The 26,055-nt window shown below is 34.1% G+C and overlaps 1 protein-coding gene across 2 annotated transcripts; it reads right to left on the bottom strand.

The window, feature by feature from the left end:
* Positions 1–6,553: 6,553 nt before the first annotated feature.
* LOC127515817 (protocadherin-18-like) lies at positions 6,554–24,568 on the bottom strand. Of its 2 annotated transcripts, XM_051899891.1 has the most exons (16): positions 24,421–24,566; positions 22,821–22,889; positions 21,759–21,922; positions 19,570–19,611; positions 19,368–19,457; positions 19,192–19,281; positions 14,743–14,853; positions 11,431–11,544; positions 11,253–11,346; positions 11,012–11,124; positions 9,517–9,681; positions 8,887–9,012; positions 8,537–8,788; positions 8,348–8,446; positions 7,759–7,864; positions 6,554–7,603 (listed from the first exon to the last, which is right to left on the bottom strand). In XM_051899891.1, the coding sequence occupies exons 1-16, from the start codon at positions 24,485–24,487 to the stop codon at positions 7,599–7,601; spliced, it is 1,707 nt and encodes a 568-aa protein (XP_051755851.1). In that variant the 5' UTR covers positions 24,488–24,566; the 3' UTR covers positions 6,554–7,598. The 2 variants fall into 2 exon arrangements, with proteins under 2 accessions (XP_051755851.1, XP_051755860.1); XM_051899900.1 differs by lacking the exon at positions 8,887–9,012 and having other exon boundaries at positions 24,421–24,568.
* Positions 24,569–26,055: the final 1,487 nt, after the last annotated feature.

Raw genomic sequence — 26,055 nt, forward strand, 5'->3', positions numbered from 1 at the left:
GCGTAGTTAATGTGTTTAAAATTAAGTGGTGCAACACAACTCGATTTAAAATAAAACCCAGATAAACAAATCCTTGATTAGTGTTAAACTTTGCTTAATTTAATCCTTATTGGAGAAAATAACCACCCTATGTTTTTCACGTTTGCTTTTAAAAAAACAGTCCCGCTGTTTTTAGTGATTGAAATCACTGCAGGTGCAGTATATGCATCACAAGAGCACAAAACTTGCATCTTGTTCACATATTTTTGGTTTTAAGATGGAAAATTGACAGGCTTGTGCTGCAGTTACATGGCTGTTTTGGGTTGATTTTTAAGGTAATCAGCGAAACGACCTAATTCACATTGTTATAAGTGTTTTATTCTATTAAATATCTAAACGTAAGTGTGAATGAAGAAGAAAAATGGAAAAAGCTTTTAAATATCAATCTGCATATGCGGGGGACATCAGTTATGTGTATCTTTGCTCGCTCCTTTTAAGTTATCTTGAATAAAACAGCTAATTTTTTCATGAATCACATACAAAAGACCTAAACCGGAAGCGATCTGATCTGTTTTACAGAATACAGAAGTCAGATTGACCATAAGCCCTATTAAATGGATTTCCCCACACATTTCGTGTCTGCGTCTGCACTTAGAGGGAACATTGCCTCACGTACCTTATTGCTTACTTCTGTGTTGCTACTGCCAACACTATAAAGATTATCTTATCACTGCTTAGTAATTATGATCCTTGTTTATCAGAACCTATTATATGTATTACACCAACATTTTAGTGACATTACAAATGTCTTACAATAAACACTGCACTGAAAAAAATAACTTAGAATTTACCTGATAAAATCCTCATAGCAATTCGCACTTACACATTTTAAGTAAATCTTACTGCAACCGCTCTGTACAACTTACTTGTTATTATCAAGTATAATCTACTTAATAATGACCTTAACATTCATAAAGACACTAAGTAAATATTACTTAATTATATTTAATTTCATGTATATAGAATTGAATAAAATCTATTTAAGCAAATTCAACAAATACAGTAAGTAACTTAAAGTTTACTTGGCGGGGTTTTCAAGATGGCGGCTTGAAGGGTCTCTTTGCAGTGTCTCTTTGCTGAGTTTTCTACTATTACAACCCGCATATTATAATTTTAGCACGCTCATGTCTTGTGTTTGCCATTATGAGCATAAATAACTACTTTTTGAGGCAATCAGAAAGCATGCCACGTAAAAAAAAAGGTCAGGTCTTTTTCTCATCTTTTACTTCGAGGAGCAGAGGCGTAGTTATCTTAATCAAGAGAGGTATGCCATTCCAATTAGTATAAGTTATAAAGGACACAAGAGGGCGCTCTTTAATTATGAGGGGGTTATTATATGGGGAAGAAATTGCTTTTATGAACATTTATTGGCCTCCTGGCCATCCGGGCGATTTTTTGACTAAAGCGTTTGCCAAATTAACAGAGTGGGGAGTTAAGACATTGTTTATTGGGGGAGACTTTAACTGTCATCTATGCCCCATTATAGATAAATTCCCAACAGGTAAACCATTATTATCAACTCAGGCTAAAACTGTTAAGGCTCTCTGTGAAGACTTTGACTATGTAGATATTTGGAGGGCCCGCAGAACAGGAGTATACTTTTTTCTCTAGGGTCCACAGCTGCTATACCAGGATAGATTATTTCTTTTCTCCAAAAAAATGTTACAGCATATGATGTCTTGCCATATAGGGAATATATCTATATCTGATCATGCAGCAGTTTTTGCCGAATACTCCTTTGGGAACCAAAATACTAAGTCTAATAGCTGGAGATTTCGCCCATTCATTTTGGCTGACCATAATTTTATATCATATTTTACAGAGGAGTTTAACTCTTTCATGTCCATTAACTCTGCCTCAACTGAAGGTCCATCTTTATTATGGAAAACAGCCAAAGCTTTTTCTAGAGGCCTTATTATAGCATACACACTAAGTAAAATGCGCAGACAAGCCAAACAAAAAGAGATCTTAGAATCGAAGCTTAAGGATGCTGAGAGATTATACATTAAAAAGCCAACCCCTGGTAAGATGAAGGAAATTTCCACACTTAGATCTGCTTTAGATTCTCTTTTAACAAAACAAGCGGAAGTGAAAATTTGTTTTGCTAAACAGAAAATATTAGAGCATGGGGATAAAGTGGGGAAATATTTAGCATACCTAACAAAGAAAAAATCTGACTCTCAGTGTATCCTGTCCATTGTTGATAGTAGCGGTAAACACTTTCTAGACAGTTTATCTGTTAATAATACATTTAAAGAATGGTTTGGTAATTTATATAAGTCAGAATTAGAAGGGGATACAACACAGTCCACAGAGCTTTTCTTCTCCACCCTCAACCTACCCACTTTATCAGAGGATCAGACCTCTTTCCTTAACGCTCCTATATCTAAAAAGGAAGTTCTAGAAGCCATAAAGAGTTTGCAATCTTGGAAAGCACCTGGCCCAGACGGGCTTAGTAGGGAATTTTCCAAAGAATTTAGAGATTTATTAGTTGACCCCTTGCTAAATATGTTCAATGACTCATTTGTAAAAGGCCATTTGCCACAGTCCCTGAGAGAGGCAAATATATCCTTGATTTTGAAAAAAGCTAAGCAAGCAGAGGACTGTCTTTAATGCCTTCTTCCTTCTCTAATAAAGGATGATCAAACAGGCTTTATTGTAGGATGTAACTCTGTCAATAACATGCATCGCCTATTGAATGTGATACAGTTTGCTAAGCAGCAGTCAGATAGTCTTGTGATCTCAGTAGATGCGATCGCATCGAATGGCCCTACATATTTCATACGTTATATAAATCTGGTCTTGGTGAGCACTTTATTAAGTGGGTCAAAATATTGTATAATGAACTTCTTAGTGCCGTGCTCACTAATGGATGTCGCTCCTCTACATTTAAAGTTGGGAGAGGGACGAGACAAGGTGACAAAACAACTACTAAAAATCATGCTGCAATGCATGCTGGGAGCCATGGATGAGTTTTGATTGGTGCACCCAGAATGCACTGCAGCATAAAACTTTTTGTTGATTGTCATCATTGCTGAGATTCATACACTGATTCTTGATGTCAGTGTGAGTCTGAATGATGCTGTAGTTCAAATCTTATTGTCCAGCAATGCTGCAGTATCACAAGATCAATAGAAAGTTTAGAGACACTAATAACACTAAACCTAACAATCAGTAATGAGATTTTAGATGTGATCAGTGACGCAAACCACTTTATGATGCTAATATTATTAATAAGTAACAAGCATATGATTTCTGGCTTTCTTTAACACAACAGTGTTAAAACAGCCACCAAAAAAATAAATAAATAAAAGAAAAAAAAAACTTAACTGCAAAAGAAGTCAAGGATCAAGAGCACAACTAAAGGAAACACTGTCCACCAAAATGGTGACTAATAATAAATAATAAAAATAATAATGCATACATACGTACATACATACATAAGTAAAACTGGTAAAGCTGTTTTTGGAGTTGTTTAATCATCCTCTGCTGAGATCTTGAGAGATTTAATTTAATTGTTTGCAGATGATGTTTCATTGGCTGACATCAGATCAGCTATTATTTACAGCAGAAATGAATTTTAATGAAAAAGTTCTCAACTGAAACATGGCTAAAACATTTGAAATAAAAGAAATGTTTACAATTGACATAAGAACAATTAAAAAAAAAAAATGATTTAACTAAGAAATAAGTCAAAATAGGTTAAACAAACATCACCTGTGGTATTGAAAACTAAAAAAATAAGTTCACTTCACTTTCGTAAAGTTATTTCAACTAAACTTTATAAGTTCAAGTAACCATTTGTCAAGTTGAAAATGCTTAAAATTCTAAGTAAATACAACTTAACTGAATCAATGTAAAAACATAACTCAAAAAGTTAAGTTAGAAATGTCCTGTTTTTTTTTTTTTTTTTTTTTTCTTCAGTGTGGGAGCAGATGTGTGTTTATCTGACTGAAATGATGTCAGACATACAATAAAAACAACTGCAGTTCATAAGAAACTGATCCGACCGAGATAAGGTAATATTTTATAGAGCTGGAAGCCCTTTATAGTTTCAATTCTGATAGGTTGCCCTTGATTGTGTCCTATTATTTCCTTTGTTATGTCTTGAGATAACAAGGAAATATCTTAATTATATCTAATTAAGAAATATTGATAACAAGGGAAAATCCTTTGCATCCTTGTTGAGAACACAAGGAAATAATAGGACACAATCTAGGGCATGAGGTCTATGAGGGGTGGCAACATCAAAGCAAGTGCCTATACATATTTTTGGGGGATTAAAATAAAGTATTCCAGTCAAAAACATTCTCTTCTGTCAAAATCAAACTTTGGCCTCAGATGACGCACAAAACTTAACACAGACTAATTTCCTGCCAAGTGAACACTAGTGAGATCAATTCATAACACTGTTACAAGAAACTCTTATTGGGATTCAGGAGTTATTTTACAGCTCAATGTCTATTACAGTATAAAATATTAATAAAGATACAGTAAAATACTGTAAATAGCCTGTTTAATTGCAGGCCAAATCCAGTATAAAGGTCTTCAGAATTAATTAAGGAAGGAATAATGTAGCATTCATTATTGCAAAATAAACCCTGACAGGATGGTCACATCCCCGACATGAACTTGTTATAATGAGCAGTTGACTGTTCTTTATTCTTCTTTGCCAATTTACCAAATATGTTGCTGTGAAATATTGATATGAGTTTAAATGATTCCATTGTGACAAGAAAGAGAGCACAGAGTGATATGAAAGACATGAAGCACAGCGTATGAGAATGGTTGCCGAACAGCAGCCAAATATAAACTTCATTGGTCGTTTAACATTAGAATGTTGTGACTGTCCAATCAGAATGAAGAATTCCAGAGTGCTGTATGATTAGCTATGTTTCCATCCACCTGTTTTTATGCACATTTTAGGATATTGCATCAGAAACTGCTGAGTATACATTCTAAAAATGCGCATAATTCAACTCAATTCACATTTATCTGTCTAGCACTTTTCACAATACATATCGTTTCAAAGCAGCTTTACAGAAAATGTGTGTCTACATTACATTTTAGATTGATCTATTATCAGAGGTGACTTTGTCCAAGTAATCTATTTCAGAAATGTACATATAAGGCTACAGGCAGGTGAGGGTTTTTTTCAGGGTTGGAGCTAAAGTCTGCAGGACAGCGGCTCTCTAGGACTGAACTTGCCTACCCCTGGCTCAGAAGAACAAACCACATGGGTTTCTTTGATGAATCAATGCTGATCAAACGTTGATGACGCAATCAAGTTTACTCTGAATGTCCGATAAAAGCCACAGAAAAGCCGGGAATCTCCTCTTTACCAGACTTTTTAAAGCATAAAGATTGGATTAGCAGTTCAAAGGTTATTAAATGTTTAAGAACAATAGTTATTTTTAGCCGCAGGTGGCTGTCTCAGTCTTTAACCCTCTGGAGTCTGAGGAAGATTTGGGGTCCTGGAGTAGTTTTGACATGCCCTGACATTTGTGCTTTTTTCAGTTGTTTATAAACATATTAATGACAAAAGTCTCATTAGACTGTATTCAGCAGAAACTAGGCTACAATAATATGTGAGCAACAAGTATGTACATGTTTTTATTTTTGAGAGAATTACGTATATGCATGGTTTTGAAAAAAAATAAATAAATAAATAAGTCACTGAAATAAGGCCTCAAAACACATACTAAACATTTTTTCACAATACTTTTGGGAACTGTATATTTTAGTCTTTGCTTCAAAGTGATGTTAAAATCATTCTGCCTACTCTGACACATAAAACAATGTATTGATTTTAAATTTCGAAAGGCACTTTTTGTTTAGGAAGACCATATGTGAGGAGGCGTGAATCTTCATGAATAATGCTGTGATTCACACCTGAGGAGATTAAGACCCTGCCCCTAATGAGCCACATAATGAGCCATTCTGTCAGGAATGTGAGAAAAAAATCACATTCAACTAAGAAAAAATGCAATGACAAAGAAATATATAACACAACAACATATTTTTATATAATATATAAGCACAACATTTTGTTTTTACTGTGAGTGTATACAAATAAGACATTCCACAGTTTTTAATAATATATAACTCTTATTTGTACGTCCAACATTGCCGGAGTATTTTGAGTCTCTTTCGCACTGGTAAGAAAAAAACCGAGGTGGTATTGCTGGCGTAACCACCGACCCCTAAGTGTTAAAGGGTTAAGTGATGACTGACCATTAGTGGTGACACCTGATGTTAATAAGCAGAATCACTGAAGGAAAAAGAAACAAGAACAGAAAAAAGAGAGAGACAACAACAACAACTGATTTCCAGCCATAACACATTATTGCACTTATTATTAACCATTATGACTTTATTTCTGTAATACATCTACATAACTTCATATTGAGAATTAACGGAGGTTTAGATGTTGATGTTTTATGGAATGTTTCATTTCAGTGTTTACTTTTTAATATTAGTTTTTCTCTGGCTGCTCCAATTTTATGTTTCTGAAGTAATTTTTTTGGGGCAAGAGAAAACACGACCTGGTCATAAAGCTTATGTTCTGATAATGACTTGATTCATTGATGTCATTCAAAGTCTAAATCTCTGACTGTATGCTTGAAGTATAACTTTAATATTGGTGACAGATCAATTCTCAACATCACAAAACAAGCTACTAAAGTCAACAAAACAACAGCAAAATAAAAGCAAACAGGAACAATCAATGAAAATAAAAGGACAATTCAGCTGCATAATTTATTTATTTTGCAATGCATGATGGGAGCCATGGATGCGTTTTGTTTGGTGGCTCCCATCATGCACTGCAACATGAAGCATTTTGTTTGACTGTCACCATTGTTGAGATTCATATGCTGATATGTGTGTGTTTTTTTAAAAAAATACTACAGATTATAAAGCACTGCTGGTCTCAAGCTGTAACATCACAGATTTACTGTAAAGAAAAATTAATAAAACATTGTTTATGTGAGCAGTTAATAATGCTGAATGAGACCACTGAATTATGCCATTATATGATGAAAAAAATGACTTTTTATCAAACAACCTGAGAACAATAAGAATATTTTTAAAAATGTTTTAATTTTGTGTCATTTAAACACTTTTTACAATCACTGAAGTTAACTGAGCAGTATGTGGGACATTCCAAAATCACATACATCCAATCAAATAATATGGTATAAAATGAGGGGGGGAAAAATTCAGGAGATTTGTCATTGTACAATGTGTGTAAATGTTTGGTCATTTATCATAAGACCACCGAATTTCATTATTTTGCATTATGTTCATGATGATGGAGTGATTCTGATGAGGACACCAAAGGAAAATTATACAGATTTTGACCCGTTTATTCAAAAGAACTGGTTAAAAAAAAAAAAAAAAAATCAATGTCTTGTTTTGTTCAAGACTTGGAAATATATTACACAAATGAATCCTCCAAACAGCCCATGCTGGGAAGTGGAATCATTTCTGTGGTATTATCTTCTTCAGTTGAGCATAGGCTTTCTTGGGGTGGCCACATCGTTATCACTTTCTCTAACTTAATCTGCAGGCAAGCACAAAAGAGCTTGTTTTGATCATTGACTGCATTGCATTGATGGCTCTGTTTTACTGCTTTCAATCAAATGGCACTGGACCAACATTGTTCTTGATATGTTAAATGCTAAGCAATCATTTAAAACAATCTTGGTCTTTGCTTACCTTTACTGGAGGAGCTCTCAATATCCACAATCTCATTGAGAGAGCCAGTTTTGACTAGAGCGTTGTCATTGACAGCGGTGACGCTGACCCTCACTGTAGTGATATTCTGCAGAAAATGAACATAAGCAACTCTTTGTAGTGCAGACCAAAACTCCATATTTGCAAGGTTGTCTAATTTGCTAAGTGCATCAAACGGAACTTGGAAAAACTTTCAATGTGTCTAATACATGAAGCTCTGGCAAATCAAGCAACAAGTTTTTTCTTAGAATCACTTGTACAAACACAACTTTGTATGCTGCCAGACAGATGAAACCTTTTACTCTCAGATTGTATATAGTGTAAGGCCAATAAGATTGATGCTTGAGAAATCTGAGATTGCTTCTGAGAAATCTTTTGCCTTTATATATATATATATATATATATATATATATATATATATATGCAGCAGGCAATCTCTGTGAACAGTCTGTGGGAATCTCGCCTGTTGTTGAGACTAAGAATGTGCCAGTCATTTCAATCACAAAACTGTTAAAGTCAAGAAAATTAATAGTCACATCATGCAATAATGCAAATAAGTGGAAATTAATACAATTCTTGGTGGGACTGCATGATCCATAGCAGCAATGACTACATCATACACATCCTGTGTCTCCCGATCCAGCTCTCCAATAACTAGTAGAGTCCCATCCTGAAACAGAAAAAAAAAAAAAAAAAATTGTATAAGGCGTGTAGATAAGCACTCAAAGCATCAGCGACAGTTCCCGTAAAGTCCTCTCACCTCTCTGAAGCTAAATAAATCACTGTGTGAGTATGTAGTGATGGTGACACGTCCATTTTCTCCAATGTCAGAGTCTGTGGCTGAGATCACGCACACCTCTCCAGGTGACGAGGGTGTGTAAACACCTTCCTGAATCTCAATGCGCTCTGGGAGAGGAAGGAATTGTGGGTTGTTGTCGTTGACGTCCAGAACAGTGATGCTGACCTGAGCTGTGGTGCTCAAACCATCGACAGGCTGGTCTACAGCTACTACCTAAAGAAGATAATGCAAGAATCCCATTTAGAAGGAATAGTCATCCTGAACATTTGGTGAAACTTTGGGTTCAAGAGAAGAATGTGATAGTTTTGTACTTCTATGTTGTAATTGTCTATAGTTTCTCTATCCAAGGTGGCATTGCTCCTGAGTGATATTACTCCTTGACTGTTGATAACGAAGGTATCGCTATCCATGATAAAGTGACCTTTAGAGAACCCACCCTGATCAGAAAAAAAAAAAGAAATAAAAGGTAAATATATTAAGCCAAACTTTGAAGTCTGGCTTGGCAAAGCCTTACTTATTTTAAAGTTTGTGCGTTATATTTGCCATTGCTAAAGTGTTCTGAGTAGTTGGTAGTTAATTGCTGTGCGGTAGTTAAAGTGTTCTAATTTGTTGCTAGGGTGGTGCTAAACTGTTGCTAAGGGGTTTCAAGTTGTTGAGTTCTGGATGATGGGTGTTGCTAAATTTTTGGACCATTAAAATGTTTGAAATGTTAGAAATAAAAGCAATACATTTTTTTACAGTTGTCGTTACAATAATATTCAGCAGAATATCTGTTCTTATTTCTCGTGAATTTGGAGTCAAAGATAACCCAACCTAGAGATTTCTTGACAATTTTGATTAGATTCACCCTTTTGTAAGTGTGTATTAATATTATTATTATTATTATTTTATTAATTTATTTATTTATTTACAAAAAACAGTGAGGTTTTCAGGAACAGTACCAGGTCTAGTTCGGTGACTCTAGTCTGAAGCACAAACTGGCCCTGTAGTGCATTTTCCAGAATAGATGTTGTGTACTCAAATTTCGGCGGGTTGTCATTCACATCCTCAATAGTGACGAGTACCACAGTATTAGCCGTCTTGCTGGCATCATCCTGCTGAGTTGCCTAGTTTTTACAAGGAAACACTGTTTAGAAAATATATACAAAGTACTGAAATCTCTTCAGATTCATAAGATCAGCCTAATGGTTTGTAGCAGTGTTGGGGGTAACGCATTACAAGTAACGTAAGTTACATAATCAGATTACTTTTTTCCAAGTAACTAGTAAAGTAACACATTACTTTTTAATTAGATTCAGTATTCTTCAAAATAAATAAAAACACTGAAATGCAAATTCAGAATATGAGGCACATAATTAAATGCTATAATTAAATGTTAAATAACACAAATATCTTTTGAGTATTTAATCCCATTTTATTAATCAATGTCTTTGCTGCTGACGTTTAATGATCCAAATCAACTATACAAAAAAAAAAAAAAAAACTTTCTTCTCCTGCATCCTATTCTTCAAGTGCTCTCTACTGTACAGAAATGGATTACATTTCCTTCAGCCTGAGACTAATTCATTTCACTTTTTGTGTGAAAGGGCTTTTACATTCACTGTAAAACTCTGACCTGTAAATCAATGGTAAAATACTGGCAAAATTATTAACGGTAGAGCCCGATCGATTTATCGGTCTGCCAATTTTATCGGCCGATATGAGCCTGTCGCAGATATATATGCATCATATATATGTATATGCTGCAGATATGCCACCGATATGCCACCGATATGAAAATTTTCGGCACGCAATTGCACCGTGGGTCATCTCAAATCTGATGACGCATCTATAATATGGTTTGTTGAAAATAGCAATGTCTAAAACAGACAGAGTTCAGCTAATGTATGTTTCAGTCAATGAATACGCATTCTGGCTTCATTTAAGCCGTGCTAATTTAAACATTCATGAGCAAGACGCAAAAGAAATCTTGTGCGTGTTGTGAGAAGATTTGTGTGTGCACTTATCCGAAGCACGCTTATAGTGAATGAGGGTATAGGGTGTGATTTAGAACACAGCCTCAGAGCCTTTGAGCGATGTTAACTCACAGTATATTCCTGTAGGCTATTTTCTGGAAAATGACAAATATTACCCAGAATGCATTGTTTTCTACGGTATATTACTGTTTTAATTGAAAATGATATGTTACTGTCAGAATTTGGCCATTTTTTTACAGCAAGGTTTTACAGTGTTTGCCAAACTAGAACTTTATAAAATTAAAAACAAACAAGCAAGCCCAGCCCAGATGAGAAAAAGTAATGCAAAAGTAAAGTAACGCATTCCTTTCCATAAAAAGTAACTAAATAATGCAATTAGTTACTTTTTTAGGGTGTAACACAATATTGTAATGCATTTTAAAAGTAACTTTTTTCCCAACACTTTTGAAACTTCTGATACCTGTAGGTAAACAGTAATCTGGTCTATTTCCTCTCTGTCTAGTGCCGTCGTCACAGAGATGACCCCACTGTTTCGGTCAATTTCAAAGTTGTTCTGATATTTATTTGGAAGGACTGGAAAAAAAAATGTCAGTATTTTTTAATCAGAAACTTAATTCAGATTATGAGTACATTTAATTATTATTGTTGTTTAGATTAGGACATGTCATGTAAGTGTTTTGTAAATCTTCTGTTAAGGGTACCTGCTGTTATGCTGTAAACTACAGGCTCATTGATTCCAGTGTCGCCATCTTGAGCTTTTATGGCCTCAGGAGTGATGTCTGAGAAGTGTCCTACCTGTGCATGGACAGAAAATAGGGCTTGATTTGTGTGCTCAGACATGCATTTAAAGCATTGATCTTGTCCTCTGACGTCATTTACCTGATTTTCCACAATGGATGCCTTGTAGAGACTGTGATCAAAATAAGGGTTTAGGTTGTCAAAATCTTTAACCGTTATTGTAACTGTTGTTGTGTCTCTGAGTTCTCCTATATCCTGCAGAAAAAACAAACTCACTTAAAAGTGTTGGGTTAAAAATAACCCCACAAGTAACCTAACTATTGGATTATATAAATAAATTATACTATAGGGTCATGTGTAACCCAACATTTTTTTTTTCTGTCTAGTGTTGAATTACTATCAACCTTAAAATGATAGTTTTTCAGTCCAAAAATCAAAATCCTGTAATCACCATGGTAGAAAAATGACACATATAATGTGTAACACTAGTTTACACATTTTGTGTCAATATTTCATAAAAATGTGTTGGAAGAATTCAATTGTTTTCCACATATTATGTGTAACTTTAAAATGAACACAACTTGTGTATTTGTTCACAGCATCAACACAATCTGTGCAGCCAAGAACACCTGTAATGTGTTAATATTACACATTTACACATCTTTGTGTTAATTTCAGAGGTGAAGGTCAGACCTCCAAAACCAAGACCATTGAAGACCAGAGGTGTGATTGAGACCAGACCTTCCAAGACCAAAACAAGACCATTCAATCAAGATAATTCATTAATCGTTTGACTATTGAACATTAGTGATGAACACCTGCTGTTAAAATCACAATTTTAAGTCACCATCATGCATATCAGTGTTTGCTTTAGTTGGCCTCTTGACCCTTGACTTTTTAATATTAGATTTAGTTTGGGATGCTGTAACTGAGTTATAACAGCCAGACAAGCAAAGAGAAACGCTGATCAGGTGTTGTTGGTTATGTTTTCACATAATCATTATTTGTCCTGAATCACTGAACTCATTTAAAGCCCAATCTCTGAGTTAGATTTACATTATTGATTACAGCAGCACTGTGATTCTACAGCAGAAGATCAACTTTTTTAATATAATCCAAATGACTTCTCAAAAGTTGTTCTGATCAAAAAAAAAAAAAAACCTTTCTTTTAGGCACACACAGACATCAAGAATCAGCCTGTGAATCTCAACAACGGTGACAAGCATATTCTGATAAACAGATCAACTCTGAACATTAGAAAACAAGCTACTAAAACATCACATAAACAGAACAAACTAAAATAGTGAGAATAAAGGAAATTACTAAGACAATTCAGCTCATAATTTATTCATGCAGCAATGCATGATGGGAGCCATGGATGAATTTTGATTGATGGCACCCAGAATGCACTGCAACATGCTTTTTGATGGTCACCACTGTCAAAGAATATACGCTAACAAGAAGCGACACTCAACAGAAAGTTCCATTGCAACACTGGTGCCCAGCAGCAGCCCTGCGCTTCTGCCATTTTGTGGTGAAAGCGACTTGTCGGTCCACTAGTTTCTATGGAAATATCAGCTGCTTTTGTTAAAAAAACGTACATTAAAGCTGAAATCAAACTTGAATGATGACAACACAGAATAAAGTACTATCACTAGTGATCATCAAATCCTTTTAACAGTTTATTTTACAGACATTGTGTTTAAGTCTTCCACTTTTTCACAAAACCTTTGCTCTCTAGAAACCCAGTCAGTTTGGGTTAAAATTCTTTGAAATTAAATTAAGGACATGCATCAGAAAAATTGCGAATGTTGGACAATAAATATATGAATATAACAGCTTGATTTTGCAGTTTTGTCTAATGTCCGTTAAAACAAAAGTGTCCAAAAGTGTGAATTATGCGATAACGGACACAGCAATGCATCATGTATTATAAGATCATTATGTTTGTAGCGTGATCCATTAAAACGTACAATAGCCTATTTCAATTCAGACCTAGTGATACTATTATTACTATTACTCCACTAGGTCTGAAATATATTGTTCGCTGCAAACATGATGATCTTAAATGTATTCATTATTAATTTACTATTAATAAATGTATAAAGTTGCATAAAATGGAAATACTCAATAAAGTAGGCTAACTACATTACCTCAGATGGTTGAATGGTTGGATTCCACAACTAGTAAAATAAAACATATATAAGACAATACAACATTTACTGTAGGAGCCATACAATTTACTGATGATTTCATTTGAAAAATGTTCTTTTGCGCTTCTGATTTGGCAGTGAAATTCGACGATTTTTTTTAGGTGCGTAAGATGTGAAGGATTCTATGGTCCAGTTAGTATTTTAACCCCATAATGGCGGCCGTGCTACCGGAGCGCCATCAGTGACTGTTGCCCAAAAAGTATCAGAGTGTCGCCTCTTGAGTTCTATACTCTTTGCCACTGTTGAGATTCACAGGCTGATTCTTGATGTCTGTGTCTTTAAATGAAAGAGTTTTTTTTTTTTTTGATCAGAACAGCTTTTGAGAAATCCTTCAGATTATATTGAAAAAGCTGATCTTCTGCTGTAGAATCACAGTACTGCTGTAATCAATAATGTAAATCTAACTCAGAGATTGGGCTCTAAATGAGTTAACTGATTCGGGTCAAATAATGATTATGTGAAAACATAACCAACACCACCTGATCATCTTTTCTCTTTGCCTGTCTAGCTGTTATAACTTAGTTACAACAGCCCAAACAAAATCTAATATTAAAAAGTCAAGGGTCAAGAGTCCAACTAAAGCAAACCCTGATCTCTGACCCTGAACCTGATGTGTCAGAATTAACAAAGTGTTGTCCCTAAACTCACACACTGATGTGTAAGAATTTAGCCAATTTGAGTTGTTTTTTGACAAATGGTTTTTGACAGATTCTGAATGTCTGTGTTTGACACAGTGAATGTGTCAAAATTAACACAAGTGTTGTCCCAAAACACAAGCACTGATGTGTGATGTTTTTTGACTTGACAAAGAGATCATTGCAAATTTGATCTTCATGTTCAGAAGCAGCACAGGTGTTTTATTTTGTTGTTGTTTTCCTCTTTCCTTCAATGATTCTGCCTGTTAACAGCAGGTGTTGATTAATGACTTAATTATCTCATTAACTTCCCTCTTGAATGGTCTTGGTCTTGGTCTTGGAGGGTCTGGTCTTGACTACACCTCTGGTTAACCTTCCTGACACATTCACTGTGTTAAAATCATTGACTAAAATCAGTGAATGTGTCAGAATTAACACAAGTGTTGTCCCTAAACTCACACACTGATGTGTAAGAATTTAACACATTTTGAGTCAGTTTTAACAATCTTTTCTAAGAGTGTATGCTTTAGAGCAGTACATTGAAGTTTAGTAATCAAAGTAAAATGGATGTAGGGCTGGTAGGATGTCAGAGAGTTTGTCTTTACTTTAGCTTCCACGGTGAAGATGTACTGTTGAACATTGTTGTAGTTCGGACGTTTAATCAACCTGATGTAACCACGAATTGTATCCAATTCAAAGGCATCTGGTACTGGAGGCTGTTAATAGAGTTGAAGTGATGAATTAAAATGGGGACATGGAAAAAATCATAGATACAAACTGAGTTTACACAGTATTATTTCATTTTCTTTTATTTCTTCAAAAATGATTTGCATGCATCAGCTCTGTAACTAGAAAACATGAGATTAGACATATTCAGTGTTTTATAGATTGACAGACTTATTGGTATTAAATCTGGTCTGATGGATTAACAGAAAGTCATATGAAAAGAGAACAATCAGAAGAAGAATAACAGTATAAGGACTGGGATGTAAAAGTGCAAAGGTACTATTATTATTATTATTATTATTATTTATTTATTTGATTTTTTTTTTTTTTTTTTTTTTTTGGTGAAATAGATTTTAGATATTTGTTTACAGAGAAAACAACTACAAATGACTTCCAGCCATTACACATTATTGCACTTTTTATTAACCAGTTTGACTTTATTTCTGTCATACGTCTACAGAAGTTCTTAGTGTTCTCAGCCAGGGTTTAAATTAAGCCAGGAGTAGGCCTTAATCTAGAATAGTTAATCATGTTTTAAAAAATGGCTTTCTGAAACATAGATTAAGTATAGATTACTAACACCTGGACTATAGAGTCCTGAACTAAAATAAACAAGATTAATTTAAAACCAACTGTTCTAATCTGAATTAGCATGACAGAAGTTGCCTAGAAAACATGGAATGAAACAAGAAAAGCTTAAAATTGCTTGAAACTGAGAAGCAAACCCAAGGAAAACAATGGCAGCAGAAAAACACTGCAATAATAATAATAATAATAATAATAATAATTAAAGCTGCAAGCAGCGATGAAAGGGCCCTCGCTACTGGGCTCACCGCCACCCGGTGGCCTTAAGAAAACATGGGTTAGTCTAGGACTGGCTTAAGTCTTGTCTGTGAAACCGGGGGTTAATGTATTATGTTTAAAGTTAGTTGTAGTTCTTGTTTTTTTCTCTTTCTGTCAGGGATACTGCTTGTTAACTGCAGGTGTTCATCACTAATGCTTAATAATTATTTAATCACTTAATTATCTCATTAACAGCAACACTGCTTCAATGTTACTTTTACTCTTTGTAGTGTGGACACTACAGGGTTTTGCTGTGCGGTTAAAAGGCTTAAACTTTTAAGATAAAAAGACACATTAAAATGTATTTTAAGAGTAGTAAACTGAAAACTAGTTTACTGTAAAATTACTAGGAAATAACATTGCACATAGAAAAAAAATTGTGGACTGAATGACTGATCAGGAGAGTAAATGTTGAACTGGAGTGTTATTTTATGTGATGATTTAAGCGCATGGTCTAAAGTGCACAGCACAAGTGCACTTAGGGTGTGCTCGAATCCACTTTTGCTAGTTTAACAATGGGAAAAACACACTCTTTAAATAACAAAACATATATTGCGCCATTGACTTTAGACCAGGTTTCAGTCGTCAATGGCACAGTCTATTTCAGTTGCCTCAAAATAGCAACGCGTCATCAATGCGCCTGAACACACCTTGTTTTCAGACCAGCACGCCCATGGGCGCAAATGCATTTGCTATGCATGTGCCACAATGTGCCACAGGACATGAAAATTTCAACTGCGTCAGGCTGAAGCTAGCAAAAAGCACTTGCGTCGTGCCTGGCGCCGCATTGCGACGGATTTATGATAGGGCCCAGAAAGTTCATTGCACTTCAATGATCTGTTGGGATTTAAAGTGTTTCTGTTATCTGTGTTTTGTGGGTCACTATTGCACTGAAGAATAGAAGAAGATGAAGACACATTGATAATATGCTGCATGTTGCTTTGTTTAAAGAGCAATATTTGTGTATTTCAGAAGTCCTCAACTTTGGAACTCGAGATCCACTTTACTGCAGAGTTTAACTCTAACCTTAATCAAACACACCTGAACAAGGTAATCAAGCTCTTCAGGATTACTACAAAGTTGCAGCTACTCAGCAAAATCCTCAAAGTTAACTCAACTCTGCTCAGAGTACATATGGTCTCAATCTACAGTGTTAAATTGTTAAAGTTAATGAGATAATTAAGTGATGATTGAACATTAATGATGAACACCTGCTGTTAACAAGCAGAATCACTCAAGAAAAGAGAAACACAAAAACTACAACTGACTTCATGAAATCAACTGAAGATAAAAGAAGACATTAAATCTCTGAAGATCTGATTAAACAACTCCACAAACAGCATTACCAGCTTCACTTATTAGTAACCAGACTGACTTTATTTCTGATGTTTTATTCGTCAAAAAATGATGCCACCATCATAGTGGTCAGTGTTTGCTTTAGCTGGGCCTGTGACCCTTTTGTCTTTCTACAGCAATTTTCTTTTAAGCAATTGCAATAGTTTTTTGCAGTGCATTGCTGAAAACAAAAGTTTAAAAAAGCAAATTAACATTTTTATTCTACCAATTTTGTTGTTTTGCAACAGTTGTCGCAGAAAGAAAATCTAACATAGAAAGTCAAGAGCCCAACTAAAGCAAACACTGATTTTAATAATGGTGGCATTGTATTTTGACCAATAAAACATCAACATCTAAACCTCTGTTAATTCTCAATAAGAACTTCTGTAGATAGGAGACAGAAATAAATTCAATCTGGTTAGTAACAAGTGAAGCTGGTAATACTGTTTTTGGAGTTGTTTAATCAGATCTTGAGATATATAATGTCTTCTTTTATCTTGTTGATTTTATCTAAGGCTGTGGCTGAAGTCAGTTGTAGTTCTTGTGTTTCTCTTTTCTTCAGTGATTCTGCTTGTTAACAGCATATGTTCATCATTAAAGCTTAATCATCCCTTAATTAATCACTTCATTATCTTATTAACTGTTAGGGTTGGAGCTAAACTCTGCAGGTGTAGTTGATGCAGTGATTAATTCATGTGTGCTATTGTTAATGGTTAGCTTGAGGTATTAAAGTTAAGTTGATGTTTTAATGGTCGTATTTGGATACGGGTTTGTAGTTTAAATTTATATTAACCCTAAACAGGGCGACGTGATGTGGGTGATACAAACATTTGAGAGGCTGTGGGGAGAGTCAGGGAAAGTTTGGGTCTCATTTCTTGGTTTCATGTTGAAAGGGTGTTTGTTGTGAATATTTAGATATATTGACTTTGTTCACAATTTTTTTGTTTAGCTTACGGGCAGCATTTAAAAACAGCATGACTCCCTGTAGTGGGAAATCTACTAACCTTCTGATAAAAGTTGATATATTTTTTTACACATTTACAATATTTGGAGGGGACTTACATGTTTAAAAAGTTGTTGTTTAGTGCTAGCTTATTACGTTTATGGTGAAATTTTATGAATTTAATTTTTACATTTTTCATAATTAGTCTGTAAATGTTTGTATCACCCACGACACGTTGCCCGTTTAAGGGTTATAAATCCATTGAAAACAGAATGCTTGTTTGGCAATGCGTATTACAACATTATAGCCATTTTTTTTAAACATTTATTCTCTCATAACTTAAACTAAACATTTGATGGCATATATATGCACTTCATTGCAAATCAATAATAATTGGGAGACAAATAAATATTGTCTATTGTGTCATATGTGACATTTACATTAGCATGAAAAAAATGACAATTTTTTTTTTTAAATTTTTAACAATAAAAAGGATTTCTGTGCAAAAAAAGACTATACTTAATAAAAAAAAGTATGAATTATCAATCAGAGGGCGGAAGGCATGAAGTAGATTGTGTACAACAGGTTTTCCTCAAAGTTTTGGTCATATTGATAATTTATAGGCCCTAGAAATTTGCATATTAAATATTATACAGCATTATATAATATATTCATAAATAGGCATTATATTTATTGTCCAACAGAATTTTACAAAGAATGTTTAGTTTAAGTTATGAGAGAATAAATGGTTTTAAAAATGTGGCTAAAATGTAACATGCATTGCCAAACAAGCATTCTGTTTTCAATGGATTTATACCCCCAAACAGGCAACGTGCCTTTTTCCTGTTGCAGTCTAAACATGTTACTTCAGATGATGGTCTTTGTTTTTTCCATTAATTGTATGCTGGAAGCCACCATAGTATAAAACTCATTATATATATATATATATATATATATATATATATATATAATGTATTTTAAAAATCAAAATTCAGAATGTCTGATCTGTGGCAAGAAAGTTTTCTTGGTGAATATAATCTATTAATGACAAAAAAAAAAAAAAAAAAAAAACTTTAATTGTGGGTGCAAAAGTGATATTGATTCAATGCAGTTAACTTTGACACATTAACATTGATTTAGCATTGTTTCGATGGTGGCTTGCTATCTGGGATATGTGTCAAATATATAAGAATCCTTCATGACTCACCAGTATAGAATACCAAATTCTTTTGTTGTTATCAGTCGCATCTGCATCAGTTGCCCTCACCGTGAGCACAAATGAACCCAGAGCCGTCGTCTGGAATGAAAGACATGGTTTAAGAGGTGTGGCATCCCTCAGAGGCCAAACACACTATACCTGTATAACGATGTGACATTACACACCTCTGACAGCATGGCACTGTATGTTTTGCTCTGGAAGATCGGAGGGTGTTCATTGACATCCCGAACGTATAGTGTCCGGTGGTTTTTTGGCTGAAATGAAAAATTAAGACTTTACAGAAAAGGTTTATTTGCTGAATCTTTATTTCTATAATACTTTTCTTTATTTATTGATTTTATGATTTTATTGTTTAAATAAACATACCCCTCTTGCGCAGGTGATAAAATAATACAAAGCATCTGAATACTAGAAGGAATAAAACATACAAAGAGACATACTATATGAAAAAATAAAATGCAATACAATCATCTATCTATCTATCTATCTATCTATCTATCTATCTATCTATTAGGGGTGCAACGGTTCAAATTGCTCACGGTTCGGTTTGTATCACGGTTTTAGGGTCACGTTTTCGGTACGGTTCGGTATGTGCTATGTTCAGGGAAAAAAGGACTACTGTCAAATAAAAATAAAGAAAATAAGAACAAATAATCAAACTACAAGCAACAGCACAAATCAATACAATAGAGCAAAGATTCAAATAAAATAAACAGTGCTTTTCGGGTATCTATCAGTAGTTTTCAGTAGTTGAAAACCACACAGCCTGAAATCAACTGAAGATAAAAGAAGACAATAAATCTCTCAAGATCTCAGCAGAAGTTCTTTTTGAGAATTAACAGGTTTAGATGCTGATGCTTTATTGAAAATGTTTGGTCACCATTATGGTCATCAGTATTTCCTTTAGTTGGGCAGTTTGACTCTTGGTTTTTTTGTGTGAGTTTGTGGTCCTTGTAACAGTGTTTATTAAAACACATAATTTGTTGCAAAGAAAACCAGAAACAAAATGATCAATCTGCATAGTTTTGTGCCTCACAAAGCAGAGTAGTTTATTAATCTTGTTTCTGACCAAAAGTGGATATTCGTTATTAAAATATTATATTCAACAATACTTTCTTGCCACAGATCATATTCTGATTTTTTTTTTTAAATACAAAATATTTTGGCACACACAGAAATCAGCATATGAATCACAACAATGGTGACATCCTTCATGCCACAATGCATGCTGGGAGCCACCATAGTGTACAACTCATGACTCCCAGCATGCATTGCGACATGAAGGATGTCACCATTGTTGTGATTCATATGCTGATTCTTGATGTCTGTGTGTGTCTAAAGAATTTTTGCTCTTTAAAAGTCAAGATTCAGAATGTCTGATCTGTAGCAAAAAAGTATTGTTGGTGAATATAATCTATTAAAAACAAATATACACTTTTGGTCAGGAGTACAATTAGTAAATGATTTTGCTTTATGATGACGAATATTATGTTGCACTGGTTTCTTTGCAACAAATGATGTGTTTTGGTAAACACTGTTACAAAGACCACAAACTCACATGAAAAACCAAGACTCAAACTGCCCAACTAAAGGAAACACTGACCACCAAAATGGCGACCAAATATTTTCAATAAAACATCAACATCTAAACCTGTTAATTCTCAAAATGAACTTCTGCTGAGATCTTGAGAGATTTATTGTCTTCTTTTATTTTCAGTTGATTTCAGGCTGTGTGGTTTTAAGTCAGTTGTAATTGTGATTCATTTTCTGAGAGTGCAAGCATGATGTTGAACCAACATCAATGCCATTACTATTGATTTTTTGTTGAAATGCCATTACTATTGAATTTTTTCAACATTAATTGCAGGTGCAAAAGTGATATTGATTCAATGCGGTTAACGTTGACACATTAACATTGATTTAACATTATTTCAATCATTACTTGCTACCTGGGCTGTTACACATGCTCTTTTTTCGACCGTTATACGTTTACTCAAGACATAACCGACTATGTTTGTTAGGATACTTGAAAAGATGGGCATGTTGACATAATTTTTGTGTGAATTTGTCTGTTCAAACGCATGACTTGAAAGAGAACTCTGTATTTGCGCAATGTCTGAGATAACGGGCGTGCACGCTTCGGATGAGCGCACACAAATCTTCTCTGTCACGTCTTGTTTAAATGTTTAAATTAGCAAGGCTTAAATGAGTTTAGTTTAAACACAGATAGCAACGTGTGCTGTTCAGGTCTCACCTGTGCTCGTGCGCCATCAACACCTGGGTGATGACGCCGTAAATCATCACTGTTGAAACTTTTTGGGAAGCCAGAATGCGTATTAATTGACTGAAACATACATTATCTGAACTCGTTCTGTTTTACACGTTGCTATTTTCAACAAACCATATAGATGTGTCATCATTCGAAATGAACCGTGGTGCAAGTGCGTGCCGAACCGTAAGTGGAGAACGGTACGGTTCGATTTTTTACCGAGAACCGGTGCACCCCTACTATCTATCTAATCTTTAGACACTGGATCAGTAATGGTGGAACAAACCAGCCTAATTTCTTCAGCATCCAGTGGTTTGATGGTCCGTACGATAGCGGTTGAGTCTCCTTCAGTGTAAACCAGCTCTAATATTGTCAGAACATTGACAGTCGAAGTTGGCTGCAGAACCGGACGATCATTAGGCCCGATATTAGTGATAATCTCTACATCTCCTGTAAACAATCATCTCCTGATCAAATACACATTTAAATACATATTCTAACACACAATCTAAATATTTGATATAAATAAATTTTGATATATAAGAGGTCATCGTACTCGAATATCCAGTAAGTTTCAGAACTGAAAACTTGTTTTTAAATTGGAAAAAAAAAACTTTTATTGACACCAGGCCCATCGAACGACTGATCCTGGAATGTGCCTGTCAACCTTTCATGCCACGATATAAATATAATGCCATAGATCTAAATGTAATGCAGCGCTTTTCATGGTTAGTTAACCTTGAGAGCTGTAGTAAAAACATGCTAAAAGTTTTCGAGAGAGTAATACTACACAAACAGCATTACCAGCTTCACTTATTACTAACCAGACTGACTTTATTTCTGTCACACGTCTACAGAAGTTCAAGAAAACTGGACATTTTTTATGTTCCCAGATCCAACACGAATATTTGGAGCACGTTCTTATAACAAAATTCTGTTAGTTGGGTAGCTATTTCAAATGCAAATATGTCAGCCAATCACAGCAGTGGACGTTTACACTGGTCTCACAGACACGCCCCTTAAAGCATTTTTCCTACCCTAAAATCAGGGTAGGAAAAATGCCTTTTATTTCAAAATAATGACAATTTTTGATGGAAAAAGCATATCAACATTATAAGTGCATCCCAGGAAACATTATAAAATAATAAAACAACAAAACAACGCAGTTCATGACCCCTTTAATACTAGATAATGGCAGTATTGTTTTTGTATTGCCACTCTTGTGATACTCTCTAATTACCAAGGTCCATTTAAGAACAACAAATTAAAATTAATAAAAACATTATTTATATTAAATATTATAACAAAAATACATAAAAATGATATTATAAATGTGGGCATATTTCACCTTCATATCCCTCGTCGACAGTTCCCAGAGTGAAACTACCTCCATTTACACAGTTTATCTCTGAGGAACCTTAAACGACAAGTAACTGGTTTCAGGACTTAACAAACAGCTAAAAGATTAAATTTAGTCACATACACTACATTAATATATAAAATACTTTAATAACCAAAACAAATTAAGCATTCATTTTAGAAGTTGGTCTGCATTACAGAAAATTTTCTGAAATGCTAGTAGCATGGCTCAGCTGCCATTTTCAATTCTTTACTTCAAGAAACTCCACTCCAGAAACTACTGCATTGATTGATTAATGGGCGGGAGACCCAGCTGAAAGCGAAATACTGTCGAATAATTCTTATGAAGTGAACCCCTGGCCAGTATGGGAATACTTTGGATATAGAAAAGAACAAACAAACAAACAAAAATGTGTGGTTGTCCTCGAGGATAGATGTCCAATTTGCAAAAAATGTGGATGCAAAGTGACTGCGAAAAGACAGGGAACACCATACCCCTGTGCTGATAAAGGTATATATCCCAATTATAATTTAGGCTGAATTAATTACTTTTGTTAAATGAGACTGCCTCGATGACGTATGCAGCCTTCAAATGCAACCTCCGGAGGACGCAGCCTTCGAAATGAGATGCTGGAAATGTCAAAATACACTCTGAAACTAAAAGGTCTTCACTACAACGCGTCAAAATAAGAGTTCAGTTTAACCATAACAAATTATGACAGATATATATTACTGTTGTAGGCCTACAACAGAATGTACTTCTCAAAATAATAATAATAATAACAAGAACAATACAATTTATTTAAACATTATTTAAGGAAGATATTTTTGTCCATGGTTTAATTTAGTAAATCTCTGTTTTGCAGCACTTTGCCAAAATATAAAATAATAAAAGTTTGTTAAAATTACATTTGGTTATCACCGTTCTTGATAATATATTTATTAAATTATAAAATACATTACATAGGACTCTATTATTCTTAAACATTTTAATACATTTTTAATGATAAAAATAAGTCATCTAATTTGTAATCAATTTAACTGATTAGACATGTTTTATTGATATTTTAATAAAACAAACAAATAGTTTTAAGTTTGTCACTAACTAAATTTTTTTTTTAACCAAAAAACCTGTTTTCATTCATTTAATGGTCATATTATCTGATGATAATAATAACAACCATAATTTAATAACACAGTTTATTTAATAATTGCGTATACTGTGATACCATGAAACTGTGATATTTTCTGAGACGGTCATCATACCATCAAAATCTCATACTGGTCTCCCAGCCCATCCCCCGCTGTTAAAAAATTAACTCAGTAACTTATAAATTGCATTAAAGTGAATTTTAAATGAGCTACTTTTTACCTGAGTAGATTTTTAGACCGTAATATGCTTCAGTAAAATTTCATTGAAGTAATAGTGCTTTTACTTGAGTAGAATGTTTTATTACTCTTTCCACCTCTGTTGAACAGTGTACACTTAGGAAGTGTAAACTTTACATAATCAAAACTAAAACTTGATGAGCATTTTAAGACTTTTGTCCTCGAAAGCATGTTTTTAAACATAGATAGATTTGACTTACCAATAGCACTCCTCACACTGTGGACATGCACACAAGCTAAAATAATTAACACAGAGAATAAGGCCATCTTTTCCGTAATTCACTGTCAGTGCAGCTGATATTGTGAAGCGTAGGACTATTTATTCTCTTTCTGAGCTGTTATTTATTGGATGCCATAAACAGTTATGGCCTCTGCTGTAAACAGTGACTGGAAGAGTTTCACGTTGCGAGTTAATTTGATAAACCTTTGTAACTGAACTTTTCTTAATCTTGTTCTGTTACTCATTCAATGGTTTCAATCACGTAGGTCCACTCTTGTTTTTTATTACACAGCACTCTGGAATAACTTCCTTATGATTGAACAGTTGCAACATTCTAATGTTAAACGACCAATGAAGTTTATATTTGGCTGCTGTCCGGCAACCATTTGTGCTTCATGTCTTTCATATCACATGTGCTCTCTTTCTTGTCACAATGGAATCATTTAAAGTCAGATCAATATTTCACAGCAACATATTTGGTAAACTGGCAAAGAATAATGAAGAACAGTCAACTGCTCATTACAGTAAAATAACCCCCTTTAGGGTGAGATAAGTTCATGCCGGGGATGTGACCATCCTGTCAGGGTTTATTTTGCAATAATAGATGGTACGATATTCCTATAATAATTAAATCTGAAGATCTTTATGCTGGACTGTGGCCTTCAATTGAACAGGCTGTAAAAGATACATGACAACAATGAATAATTCACACCCTGCACTGCTGGGTAACTACACTGTAAAAAAAAAAAAAAAATCCTAATTTTACGGAAAATAACTACATTTTTTACAGTATTTTTCTTTCATTTTAAATTATGTTTAAAACTATGTAAAATCACAAACAATATCTGTAAATTAACAACTTGACTGTTATTTTAAGGATATTATTAATGACAAATTACAGTAATTCTAATTTTTTTAATACAGGAAAATTACATTATTTTTTTCTGTATTCTTAAATTACATACAAATTCATGTAAAATTACAAACAATATCTGTAAATTAACAACTTGACCATTATTTTAAGGATGTTATCATTAATGACAAATTACAGTAATTCTCTTCTTTTTTTTTTATATGGGAAAATTACCATATTATACAGTATTTTTCTGTTTTCTTAAATTACATACAAATTCATGTAAAATTACATAAATAACCATAATCTGTAATTAAACATGTAGCTCATTATATTAAAGGGTGATATCCATACTAACAATTTAACATTCTTCTTTGTCATTTTAAAGTAAATCTTATTGGTTTTATATTTAGCTGTATTTTTAAACTCTGTAATTCTGGATACAAATCAAATATAGCAAACTAAATATCAAACAATGCATAGTATGTTTATAAAGTGTGCAAAACTGCTCTGCTCTCCAGGTTTAAACTGTCAAGCCCACCAGTTGATCCAAATTGTGAATAGAGATGAGAAAAGCATGCTTATTCTTTACAAGCTCAAACTCCCCAAAAACCACTAATCAACTTTCACAAACACACTCATGGCATACTGCCATTTTAAAGTATTGGTTAATACGTTATCTAATCAGAATATGCATTTGTTATTTGAAGTATGTGAGAGAAACCCTATACTGAGACATTTGAAACTAGAAAAAGCAGAACA

The sequence above is a fragment of the Ctenopharyngodon idella genome, chromosome 1, assembly GCF_019924925.1.
Source record: "Ctenopharyngodon idella isolate HZGC_01 chromosome 1, HZGC01, whole genome shotgun sequence".
Classification (NCBI taxonomy): Eukaryota; Metazoa; Chordata; class Actinopteri; order Cypriniformes; family Xenocyprididae; genus Ctenopharyngodon; species Ctenopharyngodon idella.

Bases quoted from the DNA above. Each gene is read 5' to 3' on its own strand.
- LOC127515817 (XM_051899891.1), bottom strand. From the start codon at position 24,487: ATGGCCTTATTCTCTGTGTTAATTATTTTAGCTTGTGTGCATGTCCAC. The intron at 11,125-11,252 runs GTACCCTTAACA...TTTTTTTTCCAG, and splicing joins AGTTTACAGCATAACAGCAG to TCCTTCCAAATAAATATCAG. The intron at 9,013-9,516 runs GTACTGTTCCTG...TTTTCTGATCAG, and splicing joins GAGTCACCGAACTAGACCTG to GGTGGGTTCTCTAAAGGTCA.